Source organism: Lissotriton vulgaris, chromosome 12 (assembly GCF_964263255.1).
Source record: "Lissotriton vulgaris chromosome 12, aLisVul1.2, whole genome shotgun sequence".
Taxonomy (NCBI): domain Eukaryota; kingdom Metazoa; phylum Chordata; class Amphibia; order Caudata; family Salamandridae; genus Lissotriton; species Lissotriton vulgaris.
Window position 1 is genome coordinate 787909809 of NC_141700.1, and position 23160 is coordinate 787932968.

General features: G+C 49.1%; 1 protein-coding gene across 3 annotated transcripts in view; it reads right to left on the reverse strand.

Annotated features, from left to right (window-relative positions):
• Nucleotides 1-23160, reverse strand: part of GNB2 (G protein subunit beta 2) — a 271009-nt gene that overhangs the window by 98855 nt on the left and 148994 nt on the right. For all 3 annotated transcript variants that reach the window (XM_086946183.1, XM_086946184.1, XM_086946185.1), the window contains exon 3: nucleotides 3436-3474. In XM_086946183.1, the coding sequence (XP_086802309.1) occupies nucleotides 3436-3474 (39 nt within the window). The remainder of the gene's footprint in view (nucleotides 1-3435; nucleotides 3475-23160) is intronic.

Genomic DNA, 23160 nt, shown 5'->3' on the forward strand with positions numbered 1-23160 from the left:
TTTGTAAATGTGAGTGGCACCTCCAAAATGTCCGTGGCCGGGCTCGTAGGCGGGGCTGCTGGACTAATAACTTGGTCTTGGGTAAGGCCCGAAGGCGATCCCTCGACCTGGGCCGCAGGAAGGGGGTCGGCCCCCGAGTCAGTCCGGGGATGCTCCTCCTCTGAGCTATCCCCCACGGTGGCAATGGCCGTATCGTCGTCCCCTACCTCGTCGCCGGCTTCGTCAAACTCCTAGTCTCCTGCGTCGTAGGTATCCCCCTCGGACGCAGGGCTAGAGTCCGAAACCTGTTGGACATTGTCGGCCGCGGCGTCTTCTTCGAAGATGTCCTCCGGCGGGGGCGCAGACAGTTTGGCCTGGAATCTCGCAGCCCGACGAATCTTGAGGGTCTTCTTGCACCGGAACTTCGAGCAGGCCATACACCTGGCCTCGTCGTGGTCCGGCGACAGACAAGTGTTGCACACTGGGTGCACGTCGAGGTGCGAGTATTTCTGGTTGCACACCGGGCACCGTTTAAACGGAGTGCGCTCCATGTCTGGAGCGTTGTGTAGGCCCGTCCGCGCCGACAGCACGTGGAAGGGCAGCGAGAGTTCGGAGCTGAAGAAAACAGTAAACCCGAACGAAAACGATACCGGCGCCAAGCCTAAAGACCTTTTGGTCTCGAGTTAAGAGAGTTTAACAACTATCGGTTCCGGCAGAGGGAACCGACACACATCCGAACCCAATGGCGGAAAAAAACAATCTGGGGATGGAGGCGATGCCCATGCGCACTGTAGTCCAGGGGAGGAGCCACCTATCTCGTGATACTTCGAAGACTCTTCCAGGACAACAATGTGCAATCATCCGGACCCAACACTAGGCGGCGATCTATGCACAGAAATAAATTCAGCAGCCCACATGCCTCGAACCTTCGAGTTGCATACGGGACATCTCTTGAACGGACTTCGTTCCATGATGAACAGTCAATAGGGTCTTAGGCGTCGGCTGGGCCCTCCGCAACGAAAGCACGCGGGTGTATGGAATCTGGCTCGAAACCGAGCTGGAAGAGTTAGGCACCGAACGCAAGACTATACCGACGAAGAAACTAAAGACCTTTTGGTATTAAGAAAAGTTCTTTATCGATTCAGACTAGAGGGAACCCAAAGACATCCGAACCCAATGGCGGAAAAAACACAATCTGAGGATGGAGTCTATGCCCATGCGCACTGTAGTCCAGGGGAGGAGCCACCTATCTCGTGATTCTTCGAAGACTCTTCCAGGACAACAATGTGCGATCATCCGGACCCAACACTAGGCGGCGATCTATGCACAGATATGAATGTCAGCAGCCCACATGCCTCGAACCTACATTCTTCCTCTTCAAAGGAATATGATAAAGTCTGTCTTCTGACAGAGGTTTGCGCTTCTGAGGCGGTTTAGTAAGGACATGTCCTGTATCAATATACAGTTCCTTCTGTTTTGGGTCCATTTTGGGTGTTAGGACTTCAAAAACCAGATCCTGTTGCTTTGAAGGAATATTTTTCGGTTTCAGCACCAAGGACTTAGGTGCGGGGATGGAATGGCTTTCAGGTCGGTAGCAGTCTTTGATTTCAGTTGCAAGTATTTTGGCTCCGAAGCGGTATTCGGCTTGGCGCCTGAAGGTTTTGTCTCAGTGCCTGACTCAATCTTGAGCTGGATCGCTTATCACCGCGTTTTTTTTTGCCTTGCCAGATGGCTGGGTGTCAAACATCTGACTGTGGTCCAAAGGAGAGGGTGGAACCAAAGCCTTTTGCTAGGGCCTATTTGGATTTTGTGGCAAGGAGTGCTCGGTACTCACAGGACGGGGACCTCTAGGTAAGTAGACTTCCATCTTGGAAGTCGATTCAGGAATAGATGCAATTTCTTCTTGCTCTTGCTCAGCCCCTTGTGCATCGAATTCGGGCTCGGATCCTTCAACGAAAATGTCCGGCGTGTATTCAACTTTTTGGCTCTGCATTTCACAACGTCGAGCAAGACGATCGAAGAGCGTTTTGTTCAATCGAAATGATCTGCACACGTCACAGTCTTGTTCGTTGTGCTCCGGAGACGAGCACAAGTTGCACACTTTATGAGAGTCGGTGCGCGGATACTTCGTGTGGCACAGAGGCCAGAATTTGAATTGAGTCCGTCCAATCGACTGCGAGGTGGACTGACTCAAAGTTTCCCGATCAAAATCGAGGTTTCCTCGATGGATACGATAAGCGGAGAAGTGGGATATGCGTTCAAAACAATACAGACGCAGGTATAGTTACTGTGCACCGAGGGGAACCCGAAGAACGGGTTCGAACCGGAGCGCAGCAACACACGTCCAACCCAGATGGCAGAAACAATGGAGTCTATGCCCATGCGCACTATCAACGAATGATGAGTCACCTACCTTGTAATAGAAAACACTTCTTCGAAGAAAATCAACTTGCAAATATCTGGACCAAACACTAGATGGCAGAGTATGCACAGTATATGATTCACAGTTCAAATGCCTCGAACATAAAGTACCTCAAAATTCAAGTTGGCTGGATTCCAGACAATGGTGCAGTGAAGTAAGATTATTAAAGGGAAGGTACAAAAAGGGGTGTGAAAATGTAGCTCCCTGATTACATGCAGGAGTTGTAGCCGTTGGCCTGCCAATATTTATTAATACTAAACCGAACATCTGAGTTCGCAATATTTCCTTCTTGGATTTGCACTCTACATCTTCCTCTACACCTCCAGAATTCTGTAATGTTGTCATCTACTCATCACTGTGGGCTCTCTTCTACCACTGAGCGGACGCCCTGTCTCCATTGTTATGCCAGGGAGAGTGCACACTCCTACAATCAGCTATCTCCATCTTACAAAGCAGGCTGTACCTCCTGAACGTGGTCATCGGACACCTTACAGCTAGTATGTGGCTTCTAAGTGCTGCAATTCAACACTCCGCAGCTACATTATTGCCTCTGAAAGATGGCGTGTGATGCTTACACACGCTGAAGATCTTTAATGCTGCAGTTCCCTGAACTCAAATATTCTGAACATTGTGCCGGCGTCCATTATTAGTCCTCTGCTTGCTGAATTTTACTTTACTAGGTAGCAAAATTATCTTACATCACTTATCACAGAAATACTGGTAATGTGCAAAAGATACCACGCTAAACCAAGGTGCCATCTCCTTTCCTCCCTAATTGGATTTACTTCCACAACTACTAACTGAACAAGAAATCAAGCCATATTGAAGATGTCCAATTTTAATTTAGAAAAGCAAACGTGTGCCAAGATGAAGCAGTCAGTGTGGTCTCCTTTCACAGCCCTGGATCCCTGGAATAATGCGGTTCAGCACTGCACAAGATTCATACCATTCAACAAGGAATGCACCCACTGGTTCAGAGAGCACCAAGCCGTGGATGTCATCTGTAGCTAGTCTGGTAACTTAAGCCCACTTACCTGGGTCAGCGTGGAGTCCCCACATGCTTTCCTCGCATCCTACAAGAAAAGGAGAGAAAGGTGAAGCCGTTCTTGAGAAAGACCAATCATATTTGTGCAAACACAGAACTAAAGCAGTAGCAGAACCCACATTTCAGAGCATTCCTAAGGCCTCAGCTTGGTTGGCTTGAGTGCCCAATTAATTTAAAGCACATTTCAGCTACAAACATTCACTGGTTGCTTAATTAATATTTCTTATCCACTGATAACACATTCTTCAGAACATTTCAGAACAAGTTGTTCACTCTACAACAAAGTGATGCAGATAAAAACTGTTACAGAACATCCAATGCTAAAGTTACAAATAAAGCCCCTTCCTAAAGACGTAAATCCGCATGCTCTCATCAAAGCAACTACAATTGACCTGCAATCACCCCAATACCCTTTCCCCGTGCCCTAGATCATCACTGTGCTGTAAGCAGTGACTTCAAGGAGTAGGTTTACAAGCAGGGAATCAGATTCTTCACAGACAAATCTGTTGGCCAATTATATTGTACTCCACATTGGTAAACACACAGGCTTGCTCATCTCAGGCACCAAAGCTTCCTTTTTAAGTCAAGTAAAGGATGCAATTTTTTAGGAATCTTACAGGCCGGAACAATTTCTCAGAACTAGTCAGGTCTCGCCCAGCCGCAACAGGGACGGATGGCGGATGGCAGGAACTGAGCCAAACCCACAGGATCACGTCCAATATCCCTGTGGGGATGCAGCAGTCTTCAACACTACGCAGGGCGCCATACTTGGGAATCAGCAACTGACTGGCAGGAACCAAAGCAGGGAAAGAACAGTCTGAACTCTTGCCTAATAAGGCCACAATGAGCCCCATACACAAAGTGACCTTCCGCCATTCAAAATAACAGTGGTCAGATGTGCTGATCAGATGCATGAACTGTATTCAAAGGGTGAATAAAGAACATTTTGACTCCACCAAGGAACACACACGAAGGACAGACCAGGGGATGGTGTTGTCAGAATGGAAACGGTTATCCACTGCATGTGCCTTAAAGAAAAGCCAATTAGGGCACAGGGTCACAATAAGGGGGAAGAGAGAGCAGGAGACCCCCAGAGGGAGAACAGGGACAGAGGAACAGACAGAGGGTAGAGGGCGAGCTTGTGGGAGAGAAGACAGCCAATGCAAAAGATGGTTAGAGACCGCAAGAGACGACAATGTGTTAGGAGTGAGACCACAAGAAGAGGAGAGCGAGGAGGTGAGACAGAGCGAAATACAGTGCCAGAGAGAAAGCACAAGAACATTAGTGAGAGAGCATGTGATGCTTTCAATGATGAAGCTGAACAGCAACACACAAAGCAAACATTGAGCCTTTTGAGGTCTGTCTCTAACCAGAGCCCTCTCAAAACTCTTAAGGTCTCAAGGGAGCCATGGGAAATGCAGTGAAAGGAGGACAAGAGACCAGTCAGCTGCAGTGAATCCACCTTTCAACTGAATGGGGCAGGTCTCAAAAGAGGGGGAGGCCCTTGAAGGACAGAAGATAAAAGCTTTGCTAATTGGACTCAAGGGGTTGAATTAGGAAGCAAGGGTGAAAAGTGTTAAGTTGACTTGTTCATGAAGGGTGCCTTCCCTAGGTTTGGGCAGCAGGGAGGAGAAAGCTCTCGCAGTGTGGGACATCCAGGAATGGAATAGGTCAGTGTGAAAGAATGAGTTGGGAGAGACTGCCATCAGGAAGGAGAGTCGTGCAGTGGTGGACACACTGGAGAACACTGGATGTCATAAGAGTCCCCTGCAACTTGAACTCACTTTCACCACATGGACGCCTATCTGTAAGTTAAGGGGCGACTGCCAGCTTTCATCAGGGGGTGGCAGTGGTGCGCCAGGAAGAGGGCACCCAGTAAAATGTATGAGGGGAGCTCCCTCACACCACCTCACGGGGGTACCATTGCTTCGTAGAAGGGCCAAACGCAAGGGCCATCTTTCGTGGCCATCTTCCCTATCTTATGCTGGGCCAGATAGAGGGTGCTCCACATCCGAAGGAGGTGAATGAATTAGCACGATAAAACCCCCAAGGGCCCTCTGTGCCAGAGGGAATGCTTTGGCGAAGGCTGGGCAAGGACTGAGGCATGCTAAAAAGCCCAATAAGGAAAGATTTAGCCCACCGCATCCCATCGTGGGTGGACTTACCTGGGCCTCTCCCAAAGTCCAGAAACAATTCATGCAGACATGACACTCTGGTGAGGAGCCATGTGACCAATACTAGAGTGGGCACTGAGCACACATGACTAAGGCACACGCAGAGTCAAAGATGAAGTTATTTGAAGTTGATTGAAGGCATAAGTTTGGGACCAGAGAGTAAAGTGCACTCTGCTAGTCTATACCAGCTGTGCGATTTACATCTAAAATGCCTCAACAGATGCTTCAGGTTGAGAAGTAGGGGGTAGAAGTGCTCAACGGTTTACTAGTACAGTGTTATGGTTTAGAAATGTAGGCTTAAATCAACGTATGCTCAATGTTATTTCAATGATGTGTGTTACAGACCAGCATGAGGAAAACACCACAGGTATATAACCCCAAGCATTCCTGGTGCCTCACAAATTATCAATTGCAGCCTAGACAAAATTCAGCATAGAACGGTAAGGCAAGGAAAGGATGTCGGACTGTTTGTCAAGAGGCTTGAGAGGGATAGCCATAGTGCAGAAATGCAAATGCTACTTAACAGTATGCATCTGTTCTTGGCATGTAGGGCTGCTGACATTCATATCTGTGCATAGATCGCCACCTAGTGTTGGGTCCGGAAGATTGCACATTGTTGTCCTGGAAGAGTCTTCGAAGTATCACGAGATAGGTGGCTCCTCCCCTGGACTACAGTGCGCATGGGCATCGCCTCCATCCCCAGATTGTTTTTAGCCATTGGCAGAGATGGAGTGAAGTATGTGAGTGATGACCATGCTATGAGCATATGTATGTATATGAATGAATTCTGCAGCTGCTACAGGCGCCGGGGAGGAGGGTGGGCGATATGAATGTCAGCAGCCCTACATGCCAAGAACAGATGCATACTGGTAAGTAGCATTTGCAGTTCGAGGCATGTGGGCTGCTGAATTCATATCTGTGCATAGAATACATAGCAGTCCCTCCATTATCGGCGGCCGCCCGTGCCAGCTGCAGCAGTCTGAAAAAGCGTTTTTAGAACAGCCTGACCAACAGCTGCCTGCTGTTTGGAATGCACGTCTACACAGTAGTGTTTAGTGAAAGTATGTGTGGAAGACCATGTGGCTGCTCTACAGATATCTTCTAAGGGAATGTTACCTAGGAAAGCCATTGAGGCCCCCAACTTCCTGGTGGAGTGGGCCCTCGGTGGGATAGTGAGAGTGCGCTTAGCTTTAGCGTAACAGATCTGAATGCACTTTACTATCCACCTAGCAATCCCTGCTTTAGAGATAGCGTTTCCCTTGTGGTGAGTGGCAAAAGCAACAAAAAGCTGCTTGGTTTTGCGAAAATCTTTTGTCCTGTCTACATAATACATCAAGGCCCTCTTAACATCAAGGGTGTGGAGCATGCGCTCCGCCAGTGTCTCCGGGTTTTGGAAAAACACCGGCAATTCAATTGTCTGGTTTAAGTGGAATTGGGATACCACTTTGGGTAGGAATTTAGGGTTAGTGCGGAGCACCACCCTGTTAGCATGTACCTGGAAGTAAGGTTCTTGGATGGTGAGCGCCTGCAGCTCGCTAACCCTCCGTAGCGATGTAATTGCTACCAAGAACGCAACCTTCCGAGTCAGAAACTGAAGCTCACAAGAGTGCAGTGGCTCAAAGGGAGGACCCATCAGTCTCGTAAGAACCACATTGAGGTTCCATTCTGGAGCTGGTGGGGTCCTTGGTGGAATGACCCTTTTGGGTCCTTCCAGAAAGGCCTTGATAGCAGGGACCTTGAAGAGTGACAGGTGTTGCCTATTCTGGAGGTATGCTGCCATAGCAGACAGGTGAATGCGGATGGAAGAGTATGCCAGATTGCATTGATACAGGTGGAAAAGATAGCAAATGATGTTTTGAATTGAAGCATCTAGAGGGTCAATATTGTGGTTAGCACAGTAGATGACAAACCTCTTCCATTTAGCCACATAACAAGCTCTGGTAGTGGGCTTCCTTGCCTCCCGAATGATGTTCATGCAATCGGGAGGAAGATTGAGGTAGCCAAACTCTAGGACTTCAGGAGCCAGATCGCCAGGTTGAGCTGTTGCGGATCTGGGTGCTGAATGTCGCCATGGCTCTGCGTCAGAAGGCTGGGAGTGAGATGAAGCCTTTGATGCGGCACCACGGACAGTTCTAGAAACGTGGTGTACCATGGTTGGCGAGCCCACGTTGGAGCAATCAGGATGAGAGTCATCGAGTGCTGCCTGAGCTTGCGTGCCACCAGCGGTATCAGAGGTGCTGGGGGAAAAGCGTACGCAAATTTGCCGGACCAGTTCATCCACATCGCATTGCCCTGTGATTGGGGGTGTGGGAATCTGGCGGCGAAGCTTTGGCATTTTGCGTTCTCCTTTGTGGCGAACAGGTCTATCTCTGGATGACCCCACCTTTGGAAGTACGGTTGGAGTACTGATGGATGTATCTCCCACTCGTGCATCTGATGGCTGTGCCTGCTGAGCAGATCCGCCATTTGATTGTCCTTGCCCGGGAGATGCTCTGCCATGAGGAAGATGTTCCTCTGAATGGCCCACTTCCACATGCTCTGAGCCAGATGAGACAGCTGCGGAGAGTGTGTGCCTCCCTGCTTCTGGATGTAGTACATGGCCGTCATGTTGTCCGTCCGGATCAACACGACTTTGTTGCACAGATGTACTTTGAACGCCTTCAAGGCCATGAAGATTGCCATCAGTTCCAACACATTGATGTGCATCTTCCTTTGCTGTAGTGTCCATAGTCCCTGCACAGTGTAATGGAGTACATGCGCTCCCCATCCCTGGAGAGAGGCGTCCGTCAGGATAATCTGTGGGACAGGCTCTTGGAATGGTCGGCCCTTGCAAAGGTTGTGTGGATTCCACCAATGCAGAGAGTTGTATGCCCGACCGCTCACCAACACTAGGTCTGTCAGTTGCCCATGAGCCTGAGTCCACTGACTTGCAAGGCACTCCTGAAGCGGACGCATATGTAGTCTCGCGTGCGGGACAATGGAGATGCAGGAGGCCATCATGCCTATCAACTGCATGAACACCTTCGCTGGAAGAGAGTGTTGGGGTCTGAATCGTTGGATCAGCGCCTGGATGCTGGCGATTCTCACTGAATTTGGCTGCGCGGTGGCTGCCAGAGTGTTGATTGTCGCGCCCAGGTACTGTCGCACGTGGGCGGGCTGTAGATGGGACTTTGGGTAGTTCAGAGAGAATCCCAGATCGTGCAGGAGATGAATGGTGCGTGACACGTGGTCGACGCACTGCTTTTCTGTCCTTGCTTAAATGAGCCAGTCGTCCAGGTAGGGAAAGACGTGGAGGCGACGGAGATGCGCTGCCACAGTCGCTAGGCACTTGGTAAACACTCTCGGTGCCGTGGTGACCCCGAACGGCAGAACCTTGAACTGGTAATGCTGGTCTAAGATCGTGAATCTGAGGTACTTCCTGTGGGAAGGATGCAGGGGGATATGAAAATAGGCATCTTTCAGATCCAGCGTAGCCAGGAAGTCCCCCTGTTGAAGCAGGGGAAGCACCTGCTGCAACGTGAGCATATGGAAGTGCTCCGAGAGGATGTACCAGTTCACAGGGGCCTGAGGTCCAGGATCGGCCTGAGGGATCCGTCCTTCTTGGGAATCAGAAAATACAGGGAGTAAACCCGTTCCCCGCTCTTGCAACGGAACGAGCTCTATCGCCCCTTTTTGCAGCATGACTAGAACTTCTTGCTGCAACAAGGTCAAGTGCTCGCCTGACATAGGACGGCTCCTTGGGGGTATGTCCGGTGGAATGGACGTAAGCTCTAGACAGTACCCGTACTGGATAATAGACCTCACCCACCTGTCCGTGGTGATGGTCTTCCACGCCGGCAGGAACTGCTGGAGTCTCCCCCCGACCGGTGTTGCATGGTCGGGGGGCAGTGACAAGACGTCACTGTTTGTTGGTGGTGGTGGACCTGGAACTATTGTTTCCACGTCCCCTGCCCTTGACATTATTGCCTCTGTAACCACCTCGACCCTTGTTGTTATACGAGGCTTGGGTGTTACTCTTGTAATATTGGGTTGACTGGGACGCCTGTCCCCTTGAGGTGCCTCTGGAGTTTGAGCGGCGAAAGGAACCACTCCGAAACTGCTGACTTTGTAGAGCCCCCATAGACTTGGCAGTTTCCGTATCTTTTTTCATTTTCTCCAGTGTGGCATCCACCTCAGGGCAAAACAGGTGGTCAGGATTCACTGTTTGATTGAGGATCGTAGTTTGGATGTCGGGTTTGAACCCCGAAATTCTAAGCCAGGCATGGCGTCGAAGCAGCACACTGGTATTGATAGCCCTGGAGGCTGTGTCTGCCACATCCAGTGCACATTTGATGGATGCATTCGTAATGAGTTTACCCTCCTGAATGAGCATCTCTCCCGCCTCCTTGTATTGGTCAGGCAAGTGTTGCAGTATGGCCTCTAATGTGTCATAATGAGCCCTATCATAACGTGCAAGTAATGCTTGGGTGTTAGATATTCTCCAGATATTAGCTGCCTGTGCAGCAATTCGTTTGCCCGAGGCCTCAAAGATTTTGGACTCTTTGTCTGGGGGAGGAGCGTCACCAGTAGTCTGAGAGTTCGCCCTCTTCCGAGCGTTGGAAACAACCAAGGAGTCCAATGGCAAGTGTCCCTTAATATATGTGGGATCCGTGGGCGCTGCATTATATTTCTTGTCGATGCGAGGGTTGACCACACGCGCTCGGGTGGGCTCCTTGAAAACCTCCGTTGCATGTTTCAGCACCCCCTTAAGCATCGGTAGTGTTTTGACAGACTTTTCGGCTACCGAGAAGGTGTCGAACAAGAAGTCCACATCCACGGGGTCCGAGTGCAGCTAGACGTCGTGGTTAGCAGCAGCTCTCTCTATCAGAGCATTGAAGGCCACCGAGTCCTCAGACGGGGACGTCTTGGCCGCGAAAAGTTGAGTGTCCTGAGCCGACTGCGGGTCCTCCGTGTCGCCTCCGGCGGACCACGGTACGTGCTCCTCCTCCGGATCCGAGTACGCCGGATAGTTGTACTCGTCACCTTCCTCGTCCGCATCGGCTGCTGCGGAATGCGTCGGCGAGTGTCCTAGGGTTTGCGGGGACACAGGTTCCACCAAAGCCGGAGAGTCCTCGGAGTCCCTTTTGTTTTTGAGAGGAATCTTAAAGGGTTCCAACGTCGGCTCCGTCGTGATCTTCCGTTTGAGGAGCGACAGTTTTCCGGTGTTGGCGTCGATTATTACCGCACGACGTTCCTCCTCCGCAAGCGGCTGGAGACGCAGCTTCGACACCGCCAAGGCAGCCTTCGGCGTTAACACCTCCCTCGAGGGTCCGCCCTGTTTCGGTGCGAAGGCCTTCGGCGCCGACTTGGGCGGCAGGGTGAAACGGATAGGCGTTTGCTCCCTCGCAGGCTTAGGCGTCAGCTTAGGCGCACTGGCGTCCTGTGCGGGAACCACACTGGCCTTTCGAATCCGCTGCAAGGATTCCGCTACCTTCTTTGTCCAGGCCGGAGAGGGCTGGGCCGGTTCGAGCGACCCCTCATCTTCGAGAGCCTGTTCGCCGGCAGGCACCGTCTTCGGGGCCGACGCCCCATGCCTATGCGCGTCGGCGCCCTGACGCTTCTTCGAAGCAGTCTTCGGGTCCGCGACCCCTTTCGGCGCCGACGCAGCCGCGTCGGAAGACTTCGCCTTCGGCGCCGACCTAGAGGGCTTCGGGTCGGCCATTTTGGCGTGGCTCTCCAAGTCGGCCATTTTGGTTTTCTTGGAAGTTGACACCTCCAGAACCCTCTTCACCTGCACCACTTTCAGTTTCGGTTTCGCATCCGAGGATGTGTGACCAGTTGGCTTCACTTTCGTTTTCTTCGACGTAAGTGATTGTTCATAAGTGTCCGTGACCGGGCCCGGAGGCGGGGACGTAGGACTCATAGTCAGATCTTGTGTAAGGCCCGAAGGCGATCCCTCGACCTGGGCCGTATGAAGGGGAACAACCCCTGAGTCAGTTTGGGGATGCTCTTCCTCCGAGCTATCACCCATCGTGGTAAAAGTCTGATCGTCGTCCCCTACCTAGTCGGTGACTTCGTCAAAGTTCTCCTCACCCGCGTCGTAGGCCTCACCCTCGAATGCGGGATTAGAGTCCGAACCTTGCACGTAGTCTTCTTCCTAGACATATTCCTGGAAAATGTCGTCAGGCGGGGGCGCCGTGGCCGATAACCTAGCCTGGAGCCTATTGGCCCGACGAATCTTTAAAGTCTTCTTGCTCCTGAATTTCGAACACGCCATGCAGGTGTCCTCGCGATGATCCGGCGACAAGCAGGTATTGCACACCGGGTGCACGTCGAGGTGCGAGTATTTAGAGTGACACAACGGGCACTTCTTAAACGGAGTTCGCTCCATAGCAAGAGTGTAGTACAGGCCCGACCGCGCCGAAAGCACGTGGAAGGGCAGCAAGAGATCGGAGCTGAGAGTCAGATAGAAACCCGTACGCAACTATACCGACACCCAGCCTAAAGACCTTTTGGTCTCGAGTAGAAGTTGAACAACTATCGGTTCCAACAGAGGGAACCGAAACACATCCGAACCCAATGGCGGAAAAAAACAATCTGGGGATGGAGGCGATGCCCATGCGCACTGTAGTCCAGGGGAGGAGCCACCTATCTCGTGATACTTCGAAGACTCTTCCAGGACAACAATGTGCAATCATCCGGAGCCAACACTAGGTGGCGATCTATGCACAGATATGAATTCAGCAGCCCACATGCCTCGAACTGACATTTTCTCTTACAAGTGACATGCACTTTGCTAGATAATCAAGGAAATCATGGAATGGCACACAAGAGAAATGGTAACACAAACGTTAACACCACACCTACAGTTTCAAAGTTCCTACTTCTGCTTGGGCTACCTCGTTGGAGGCTTCCCCGGTCACAAACTAACTGTAGGGAACCTTCATTGAACAAGTCCTTGGATAGACCAGGCCTTCCCACAAAGCCTGAGGACAATCAAACCCCCTTAGCAACTTATACATACTCCTACACTCGGCGACTACACTACCACCTAAGGATTTTCTTTTCCGGGGCAGGCTGTTGAGCAGGTTTTTGTCCCGACGCCAGGATCCAATAGAAGGTCTTGGACTGGATCACCTCCTTCCTCTCCGGCAGAACACAGAGTGTCCGCCTCCCCCCTTCTGCTCCGAAGCCACCGAGATCATCTGCAGCATACCCCAGGGCTCAGCCCTATGCTGTTCAACATCTACATGGCACCGCTCGCCCACATCACCAGACTACATGACAACATCTCCTACGCCGATGACACCCAACTGATCCTCTCCCTCACCAACGACCCCAACACCACCAAAACCAACCCGAATGAAGGCAGTCGCCGAATGAATGAGGAACAGCCGACTGAAGCTGAACTCTGACAAGACTGAGGTCCTTATCCTCGGACCCACCCCTTCGGCCTGGGACGACTCCTGGTTTCCGACCGCACTAGGAAGAGCTTCAACACCCACCGACAATGCACGTAACCTAGGGATCATCCTCAAATCCACCCTCTACATGACTAAGCAGGTCAACGCAGTCTCTTCTTCCTGCTTCAACACCCTCTGCATGCTCTGCAATATTTTCAAGTGGATCCCCACCGAAGCGAAAAGAACGGGTCACCCAGGCCCTCGTCAGCAGCAGGTTGGACTATGGAAATGCACTACGCAGGAGCCTCGGCAAAACTCCTTACAAGGCTTCAACGCATCCAGAATACCTCTGCATGCCTGATCCTCGACATCACTTGCCGCAGCCACATCACACCCCACCTGAGACCTGCACTGGCTCCCCGTCAGCAAGACTAACCTTCAAGCTCCTCACCTACGCACACAAGCCACTCAACACAGGACCAGCGTACTCAATGGACGACTCCGCTTCTACACCCTCACCCACGATCTACGCTCCGCCGCCCTCGCCCTAGTCCCCCGCATTCGAAGAGCAACCTCCGGCGGCAGATCGTTCTCCCACCTCGCCGCAAAGACCTGGAACACCCTCCCAATCCACCTACGGCAGACCCAAGACCTGTTAACCTTCAGAAGACTCCTCAAGACCTGGCTTTTCGAGCAGTAGCAGCATTCTCCTCCCCCCAGCGCCTTGAGACCCTCACGGGTAAATAGTGTGCTTTACAAATGCAATGACTGATTGATGGTTTGAGCTTAGGATCAGGGGTAGAGGTACTCACTATCCGTTGCTCTTGAGCGGACTGTAGACATGTTGACTATGAATCAAGGATTGACCGTGATTCCTCTTGTGCTAATGTAGCTTCTTCCTCTTCTTGTCGACCGAAGATGTATCGGACATCATCTGCCTGTTTACACTGCATTTCCTGTCGTCTTGCACATCGGTCGTGCAGGGTCTTTTTGGACCGGAAGGATTTACAGGCCTCAAGGGTGTCTTCTTGATATCAAGGCGAGAGGCATAAGTTACAAATTGGATGTTGGTCGGTGTGAGGGTATTTTGCGCCTCACTTCGGACAGAAATGGAGCAGAGGGCATTCCATTAGCACGTTATTCTCTTTGAGTGTGGAAATGGGAGACGTTTTTACCTGGCCAGGCACTACCTGAGGGCCGAGGAAGGGAGCCAAAGTTTAGATTTGAAATGGTTGTATGAGACACAAAGTAGACCAACAGAGCCAAGAGTAGAAGTCAAACAGCCTTGTGACTCAAAGAAAACTTTTTGGAACAAAAAAAAAAATGGTAATCAATCGAGCTAAATACTAGATGGTGGACTTATGCAAAGCATGGGTCTTTACAGCACACTTGCCTCAAACAAAGTTTCAAGCTGCAAAACTGTAAATCAAAGTCCTAGTCATCAGCTTCGGATTTGATGTCAAACTCCTCTGAATCCTCTGCCTCTGGAACGTCTGGGCCTTCATCAAAGAGGTTTTCTGGCACCGGTGCAGCCTGTTGCGCCATAACGGGTCATCGAGCGCGGCGATCACTGATAGTCTTTTTGTATTGAAAGGAGGTGCAAGCTTGCCAATCCTTTTCCTCGTGTTCTGGCGAGAGAAAGGTTGCAGACCTTGTGGTGGTCGCTGTGTGGAAATTTAGCTCCACACTGGGGTCATTTTTTTTAAATGGAGTCCTTTCCACTAGCCGTAGGCCCGAATAGCGTTGATAGGCCCAGCGGCCCGCGTCGACAACTGGTAGAGTATTTTTGAGTTAGCGCGTCAAAGGGCACGCGAACAAAAACAATATAGTAGAGTTGTGATTGTTTACACGTCGAAATGGTTTGGAAATACTGTACCGAACCAGAGCGCCAAAGTTGCATCCGAACCCGATGGTGGAAAAAAATCTGAGGATGGAGTCTATGACCATGGGCACTATCGTCTTAGGGAGGAGTCACCTATCTCGTGACTACAAAGACTTCTTCCAAAACAGCAAACTGCAATCATCCAAGCTCAACACCAGATGGCGATCTATGCAAAAGTATGAATTCTGCAACTCCTATGCCTTGAACCTGTAATTACAGGTAAGCAACTGTATCCTATGCAGCATGAAATCTCTAAAAGATTCATTCTTTGCTCATATTATGCAGACGTATTGCCTCCCTTGTGGAGGTGGGCTGAAGAGGGAGTGGAAGCAAAAATACTTTAGTATGGTTTGTTAGACTGCAACATGTTTTTGTGCCCACATATATGCACTAATGCTTGTGAAGGTATGCTCTGAGGACCATGAGGCTGCTCTGCATATATCATGCAAAGAAACATTGACCATAAAGGTCACTGTAGCACCTTTCTTTTTAGGTGTATCCCTTTAGTCTGGCGACTAAAGGCTTGTAGGCTAGTGAACAACATTTCAATGGTGAGAACAATCCATCTAGAGCAGAGGTCTTTAAATTGTGGTGGCGCGCCCGGGGGTGAATGATGGACGGGTTCCCATGTGGGCGCGAATGCCTCTGCAAGTACATGTAAATGAAGATGGCCTGGAAGTGTGGCAATGTTTATCTACTGCATTTCTAAGCTGAATGTACAAACTGTTATTGGAGTGTTGTTGGGTCGGGAGTCTGAGTGTACTGGCAGGGTCAAAGAGGTTACAAAAATAAAAGAAGTTTAAGTATACAATAATGCAATAACAGCTTAATTGAAAAATAAATGCAAGTTAAACTAACTGGTGATGAATGCACTCTTGTAATGTAATGCAGATTTATAAAGCGCACTATCACCCCCACGGGCATCCTAGTGCTGAAGTTTACAGGTACTTCCCTAATTGCCCAAGTTTACCAATCAGAAGACTGTCCTACACTACATCAGAGGGAACAGCCGAGTTTTAAGCTTCCTCCTGAAGTGGGGGAATTCTTCACTTGCCTGAGAACAGGTGGAAGATGATCCATAGATGAGCGCCCGCATAGCCAAACGCTCTACTTCCAAACCTGGTGGTTCCGATTCTGGTAGTGCAAACCAGATAGGCAGTGGAGGATCGAAGATTTCTTGCAGGGGAGTGCCAGACAAATTGGTCCAAGTCCCCGCAGAGCCTTATAGACCATGCATAATTATTTGAACTGGATTCTCTGTACTAGAGGAAGCCAGTGGAGTTCCTTAAGAGCCGCAGAGGCACTGGGTGCCTGCTTTAATGCTAACTTGCAGGCAATAGTCTGTATTCTTTGTAACTTCATGATCAAAGAATTAGGTGCACAGAGTAGCAGGGCATTGCAGTAGTCCAGACGGCTCAGGTTAACTCTTCTCACCACAAGAGCCCTGGATGACAAGGGTAACATTGGCAGAATTTTCTGCAATGCTTTAATAAGGGTGAAGCAGGTTCTGACAGTTGTATTTACTGTGTTTTCTAGCCTCAGCCTATTGTCAAAAACTCTTAGATTGCGCACTGCAACCACCGGTGTAGGTGGTATATCTGCCCGAGTAGTCCAGAAATTCACAGTGAGCGGACGAGGGACCTTCTTAGCGGTGCAGTGTAGGATTTACGTTTTTCCCCCATTAAACTGCAGAAAATTATCTGTAAGCCATCTGGTCGTCTTTTGCATGCACTCATGAAAGTTGCTAAGTAGAGTAGACTGATCCCCCTCTAGAGAGAAAATAAGCTGTGTATCATCCACGTAATTCATCAGCCTGATGTTAAAAGATTAAATGATGCGGATCAGTGGTTGCATATAGATATTGAAAAGGATTGGGCTAATGGACGAGCCCTGAGGAACACCATGCTGGATGGCTCTAAATTCAGAACGAAAAGGAGGGAGGCCACTGCCTGCTGTCGGCTCTCAAGATAGGACTGAAGCCATTTCAGTGCCAGGCCCTCCAACCATATTTCAGTGAGCTACCTCGAAAGGATATTGGGTTTCAGGTTATGAAACATAGCAACTACCATCACTGCAGATGTCTGTATGTATCAATGGCAACCTGGAGGAAGCGCAGCGGACGAGCGCAGCGGGAGCGCCGACTTCGCGCCGAAGTCGCGCATAAGTCAAGCCCGTCTGCGCCCGTCCGCGGCCGACCGGGGCTAGGGGCCATGCATGCTGCTCAACGTATCACTTATACATCCCTCGAACTTCGTTCTTGTTATACCCGTGCTCTTCCATCCCCTCACACGATTGCCATCGCTCAGACATATGGTATTTTCTCTCCTCTCCCACCCTGCACCCCTTTGGCTGCTCCCTCTACTACCTTTCCCTCCAACTCTACCTCTCCCACACTTCCCAGGCCTAGCTCCTCTGGTACGCGCTCCATTTCAGTCATGTACCTGAACACCCGTTCTCTCCCCAAACATCAGCTTGAGGTCTTTCAACTTCTCGAGGCTGGCAACATTGACATCCTGCTCCTCGTTGAAACCTGGCTACATGCGGACTCATGTCCTGACATTTTGGCCGCAATACCCCCGGGCTACTACATCCTCCATTCCAACAGGACCTCTGGTAGACCGGGTGGGGGAGTTGCTGCCATCATTCGCTCCAACTTGCAATTCACCTCTTCCACAATCACTCCTATATTGAACTCCGACATTCTTATGTTGAAATTTTCTTCTCCCAAACATTCCTTTATTTGTGTCTTAGTGTATCGCCCCCCTGTCAACATGCCCTCTTTTCCATCTTTGTTCAGCGATCTCATTTCGCAACTAACCATTAACTCTGCTAGGATCCTGATCATTGGTGACTTTAATTACTGGCCATCCGACCCTTCTGAATCCTCTGTGTCACTTGACTTTTCTGGTCTTTTATCTGGCCTTAATCTCTTCCAACATATTTCTGTTCCGACTCACAACAAGGGCCACACCCTGGATCAGGTGTGGACCACCAACTTGGATATTTCTTCTCCTATGGTGTACCCCTGTACCTGGTCCGATCACTTTTTTATTTCTTTTACGCTACAAATCATTGCACCCACCCGCCCCCCTCCAACCTTTAATTTTTCCGCTCGTAATTGGAAGCACGCCGATACTTTGTTCCATTCGACCCTTGCTTCCACTCTACCCCCTAGTCACCCCGATCTGAACTCCCAAGCAGCCGCAATGGACCAATGGTTGTCTCATGCCAGTGACGCAGTCGCCCCAGTCAAATCCATCAAATCGAGGCGACCCCACGACGCTCAGCGCTGGTTCACTGATCAACTTAAGGCCAGCAAACTCCTTCTTCGCCAGGCTGAGCGCCGTTGGAGGCGTAACTATGATCCTTCACTCAAGTTTGTCTACACTGACTTACTTAAATCCTACAAAACATCCATCATCCTGGCTAAATCTGCTTATTTTTCTCAAAAAGTAATTAATTCTGCTTCCAAAACTAAAGAAATTTTCTCAATTGTCGCTGAACTTTCCTTACCCGACCGCGTTACACCTCAGCCTCAGCCATCACAAGCTTTGTGCGACTCCCTCAATTCTTTTTTTAGTGATAAAATTGTTACAATTAAAAACAATATTCCCCCTACCACTACGTCTCACACCAGTGCCCTTCCTCCTTCAAATCCTCACTCCCTGAATGTTTTTCCTCCGAATTTCTTTAGACACCTTCCGCTCTCTTCTCTCGGCTGTGGGCTCAGGCTCTCCCAAGGATTGCTGTCCCCCCCAAATCCTTAGAGATGCCTTTATGGCATGTCCTGACCCTCCTCTGGACCTCCTAAACCGCTCACTTTCCATAGGCTCTGTCCCCAATGCTTTCAAAAGCGCTGTGGTGGTACCTATTCTGAAAAAACCCGGTTCCGATCCCGCGGTACTGGGCAATTACCGTCCTATTTCCCTTCTGCCATATCTCGGGAAGGTCTTGGAAACCTATGTCACCCGTTGCCTTAGTTCTTTCATCGAGGAGACTCATTTCCTCGATGACCAACAGGCAGGTTTCAGACCCTCCCACTCTACGGAGGCAGTGGTGACAGCGGTCATGGACACGCTGAGACAGGGGGCGGATAAGAACTTGGCCCAGGCCCTGGTACTACTTGATCTCTCGGCCGCTTTCGACACGGTCGACCACGACATTTTGGTCGACCGTGTCAGAAATGCTGGGATCTCGGGCCTGGCCCTGTCTTGGATTGTGTCCTTTCTCCAACTCCGGACCCAATCTGTTCACCTATCCTCCTTTTCTGCCCCTTCCACTTCACTTTCTTGTGGTGTCCCCCAGGGTTCTGCCTTATCTCCCCTTCTGTTCAATCTCTATATGCAGCCTCTTCTGGTCTCCCTCCGTCACTCTTCTGTTACCACTTTTAATTATGCAGATGACCTGCAACTTATCTTTCCTATTGACTCTTCCCCTCTCTCCCGCTCTAATTTCCAATCCACCATGCTTTCCATCTATGAGTGGATGAACTTCAGTCAGCTGAAGCTCAATCCTAGTAAGACAGAGCTGGTCCTGATCGGTGGGCTCCCTCATCCTTGGACTGCCAACTTCTGGCCGCCTGCCCTCGGCCCTTCCCCTTGCCCAGTTGACTCCGTGAAGAGCTTAGGTGTTGTCATCTCCAGTGATCTCTCGATGCGGCCGCACATTAATGCTGTCACTTCGGCCTGCTTCTTTCATCTCCGCAGGATCGGGAAGATCCGAAGGTACCTGTCTCCAGAGGCTCTCATACTTGTCATCTTGGCCCTGGTTACCTCACGTTTAGACTATGCCAACTGTCTATACGTGGGGATTCCAGCCTACCACCTCCAACGCCTTCAACTGGTGCAAAATCAGGCTGCTAGATTAATCTTCCAGCAACCAAAACACCAACATGTCACCCCACTGTTAAAAACCTTGCACTGGCTCCCGGTTGCGCAACGATGCATTTTCAAACTTGGTTGCACCGTTTTCAAATTTCTTTTCTTTTCTGCTCCCGCTTTTATCTCTTCCTGTCTACACTCTTACATCCCTTCCCGACACCTCAGATCCTCTGCCCACAATCTGTTGGTCATTCCAAGGTTTCGACGTAAGAAGCACGGTGGTGCTAGCTTCTCCTTTCTTGCCCCATTCACTTGGAATTCCCTCCCCCTCCCTACTCGGCTCACTCCTGATTATCCCACTTTCCGCAAATCTTTAAAAACTCATTTGTTCCGCCTTGCTCACGGTTAGCTGTTCACATCCCCCGTGCCTACTCCCACTGTCTTCGAGCGCCAAGAAACCAATTGGTGTATGAGCGCGGTATTAAAACTTTTGTAACATAACATAACATGTTCTAACTGAAACATACATAATTAACCCTAGAGGGCGCAGAGGAATAGTCATTTTTGTATTTATAGTCCGGGCCACAGAAATTATGCAATTGTGCGGTTTTGCCATTTCGCACATAGTTCTGGATTTCCCGCATTTGGCATTAATCCCTCATCTGCTGCAAAATTTGTAGATTTTAACAAAAACAATTGTTTCTAGCTCAAGTTTAAGTTACTAAAAATGCAGCAACATGTTACCTTGCAGCGGAAGGTCACACTAGGTCAGTGGTATTGTTAATAGGTTTCTAAGGGGCCAGTCAGAATATTGCACTAATGTGGTGCAATCAGTATCTGAGGAACGGTGCTATAAGGTAAAGGGAACCACAACTCCCTCTAAGTTATGCAAGGGCCTGTTCATAAGCAAAGAAACTCCCTAGCACACGTCAAAAATCAAGTTCTTTTCAGTTTTTTTTCTAAATTATGCATTCAACATTCTTGCATTCAGAAATTAATTTAGTTCGTATAATCCGGTTGTTTCTTGTGAAGTTTTATTCTTGGACCCTCAAAGCCAACAAGTGTTTCGTCGTATTGGGAATGTAACCCACGACTTTTTCAAGGCTTTGTGGTAAAGCGGTCGTATATATTTTGCGGTGATACTTCCAACCCGCAGTGGGTTACTGTAGGGGACGATCTCGGCGTCTCAGTAAAATTCAGTGAAAGAAGTCAAGGAGTGTAGCTTCTTAAGTCTGTTTATTCGTATGTAGGGCTTTCGCCATTCCAATGATGTGATAATGTGTCGCCGGTCCTTCCGTAAGATTCCAGCGGAAGGTCCTTTCTAAAGGATACCGGGTCACGTTTCTGTTGATTATTGCTATATGTGGGTGTTAATGTGGTACTTATGAGGGAATATATATGCCAGAACATTGTTAAGTGTAAAAATGGTAAAATAACGCAATAATCCTATCATAAAATACGCAGCATTTTGCAGCATAATTCACCTTTGCTTGCGGCATAATTTAGTCAACCCTGCAGCATAATTTGGCCTTCTCCGGTCCCATAATTCCAGTGGCCCTGTTTATAGTGCTAGGAGGTCGTAACCTGTTCAAGAAAGCATTGTAAATATGCAAGTCATTATTTTAAAATAGTATTTACATAGTCTAAGCTAGCCTGCTGCTTCAAAATGCAGTGATTGAGATAAAATAAGTTCTTACAAAATATATACTTTAGTAAAAAGTAATCCAAATGTATCTAATGCAGTCATTTTTCTCTACTATTCCAGATCTCAGCTAACAGCCCTACATTATATCTCAAAAATAATAAATCTTTGCCACCATGACATTTTAAGCAGAGCCGCTAGAATAATTCAGCAGGAGAGGACCACATAATGCCGCAGGGTTGACTAAATTATGCAGCAAGAACAGGTCAATTATGTGGCACAATGCAGCACATGTTAACATTGGTGGTTAGCATCACTTCATTATTTTGTCATTTTAACTCATGCTAATGCTGTCAGGGGAAATATTTCACCTCATTAGTAACCATTTAACACCCAAATACAGCAGTAAGCAACTAGAAGATTACCAATCAATCTTTGCAACAGATCTTCCCTGCTCTGGAACACTGCCACATTTTAAGTAACTTGTGTTCCCTTTGAGCTAGAAAAGTTGTTGTTGGAATCTGCAAATTATGGATTCTGTAGTAAATACGGTAAACTCATGTGGAAAGCGCTGCTGCTGCAGAAACCCATAATTCCAGGGGTCCTAGCTTTAAGTGACATAACTAACAGCTGGGAAGAAGGCTAGTTTCTTCATTAACTTTCTGCACTACCACCACACCTTTCACTTTCAGGCAGAGGTGCCTCACAGCCAGCATTAACCATTCAGGGGCAGATCCTTTTTTTGTGCAAAAGCAGAGTCCATGGGTGGCAGGTATAAGGCCAGCAGGGGTGCATTCAGATGCAGACCCCTAATCCTCTCGACCGCATGCCTCAAAGTAACGGTCCTGGAGATAGAGAAAAGGATTGAGGTTCGTAGATATTGTCAAAGAGAAGGCCCAGAATAGGAAGCAGTGTATGGGGACTCATTTTTAGGTTTACAAATGGCCTGACACAGCTTCTTCAGAGAAATACCCCAAAGAAGGGGGCAACATAAGTGGTTTTTTTTTAAGGGCCATTCATTAGTGAAACTGGTACTGCTGCCAGGTGTGTAAGAGGCCACTGTTTGTTATTAAATAAGCAGATAAAGCAGGACTGGGGCCCAGCATTTGAGGGGGCCCACTGCATCACAGTGACTGTACCTTTTAAAAAGGGGCATGCTAGCTTATTTTCCTTTTCCTTTCTAGCATTAGGACCGAGGTGATGGTCATGGTAGGGGAAGAGGTAAAAGATGCAGAGGAGATGGCCTGCTATTCAGGACTGCAGTTCCGATTAGTGCAGCTGGTGTAGTTGGATTGGGGTCCAAGAGGTGTAGGTGGATTGGGGTCCAAGAGTGTGAGGGACTCCTAACACCCCAATTACGGTGATAAGTAGGTTTGGGATAATATATGTTTTTGTTTGATGCATTTGCGGTTTTATAAGTTCCATATTTAGTGCAGTTTATAAGCTATAGAAAAAGTACTCCTGAAAAGATCTCATAAGCCCCGCCCCCTGCAAGCAGCCATGTCCCCCCAGCTCACCCAATACTAGCCAAAAATGTTGAAGCTGAGCCCGAACTCAAAACATTTGGCTTACGGGGAGCGGAGGGAGAGTAGGGACTGAGCAACAAAGTTTGAAGACCTCTGATCTAGAGCCAGAATTCTTGGTTACAGTTTTACCAAGGCATGCGCCGAGTGGGTCACTAATGTTATGATTTTGTGATGTTCCTCAGTGACTTGTGTGCAATGCAGAAAAGCTTCACTGACATCTAGTGTCAAGTCAAAGAATTTATATAGCGCACTACATACCCAGAGGGTTTCAAGGCGCTTAGGAAGGGG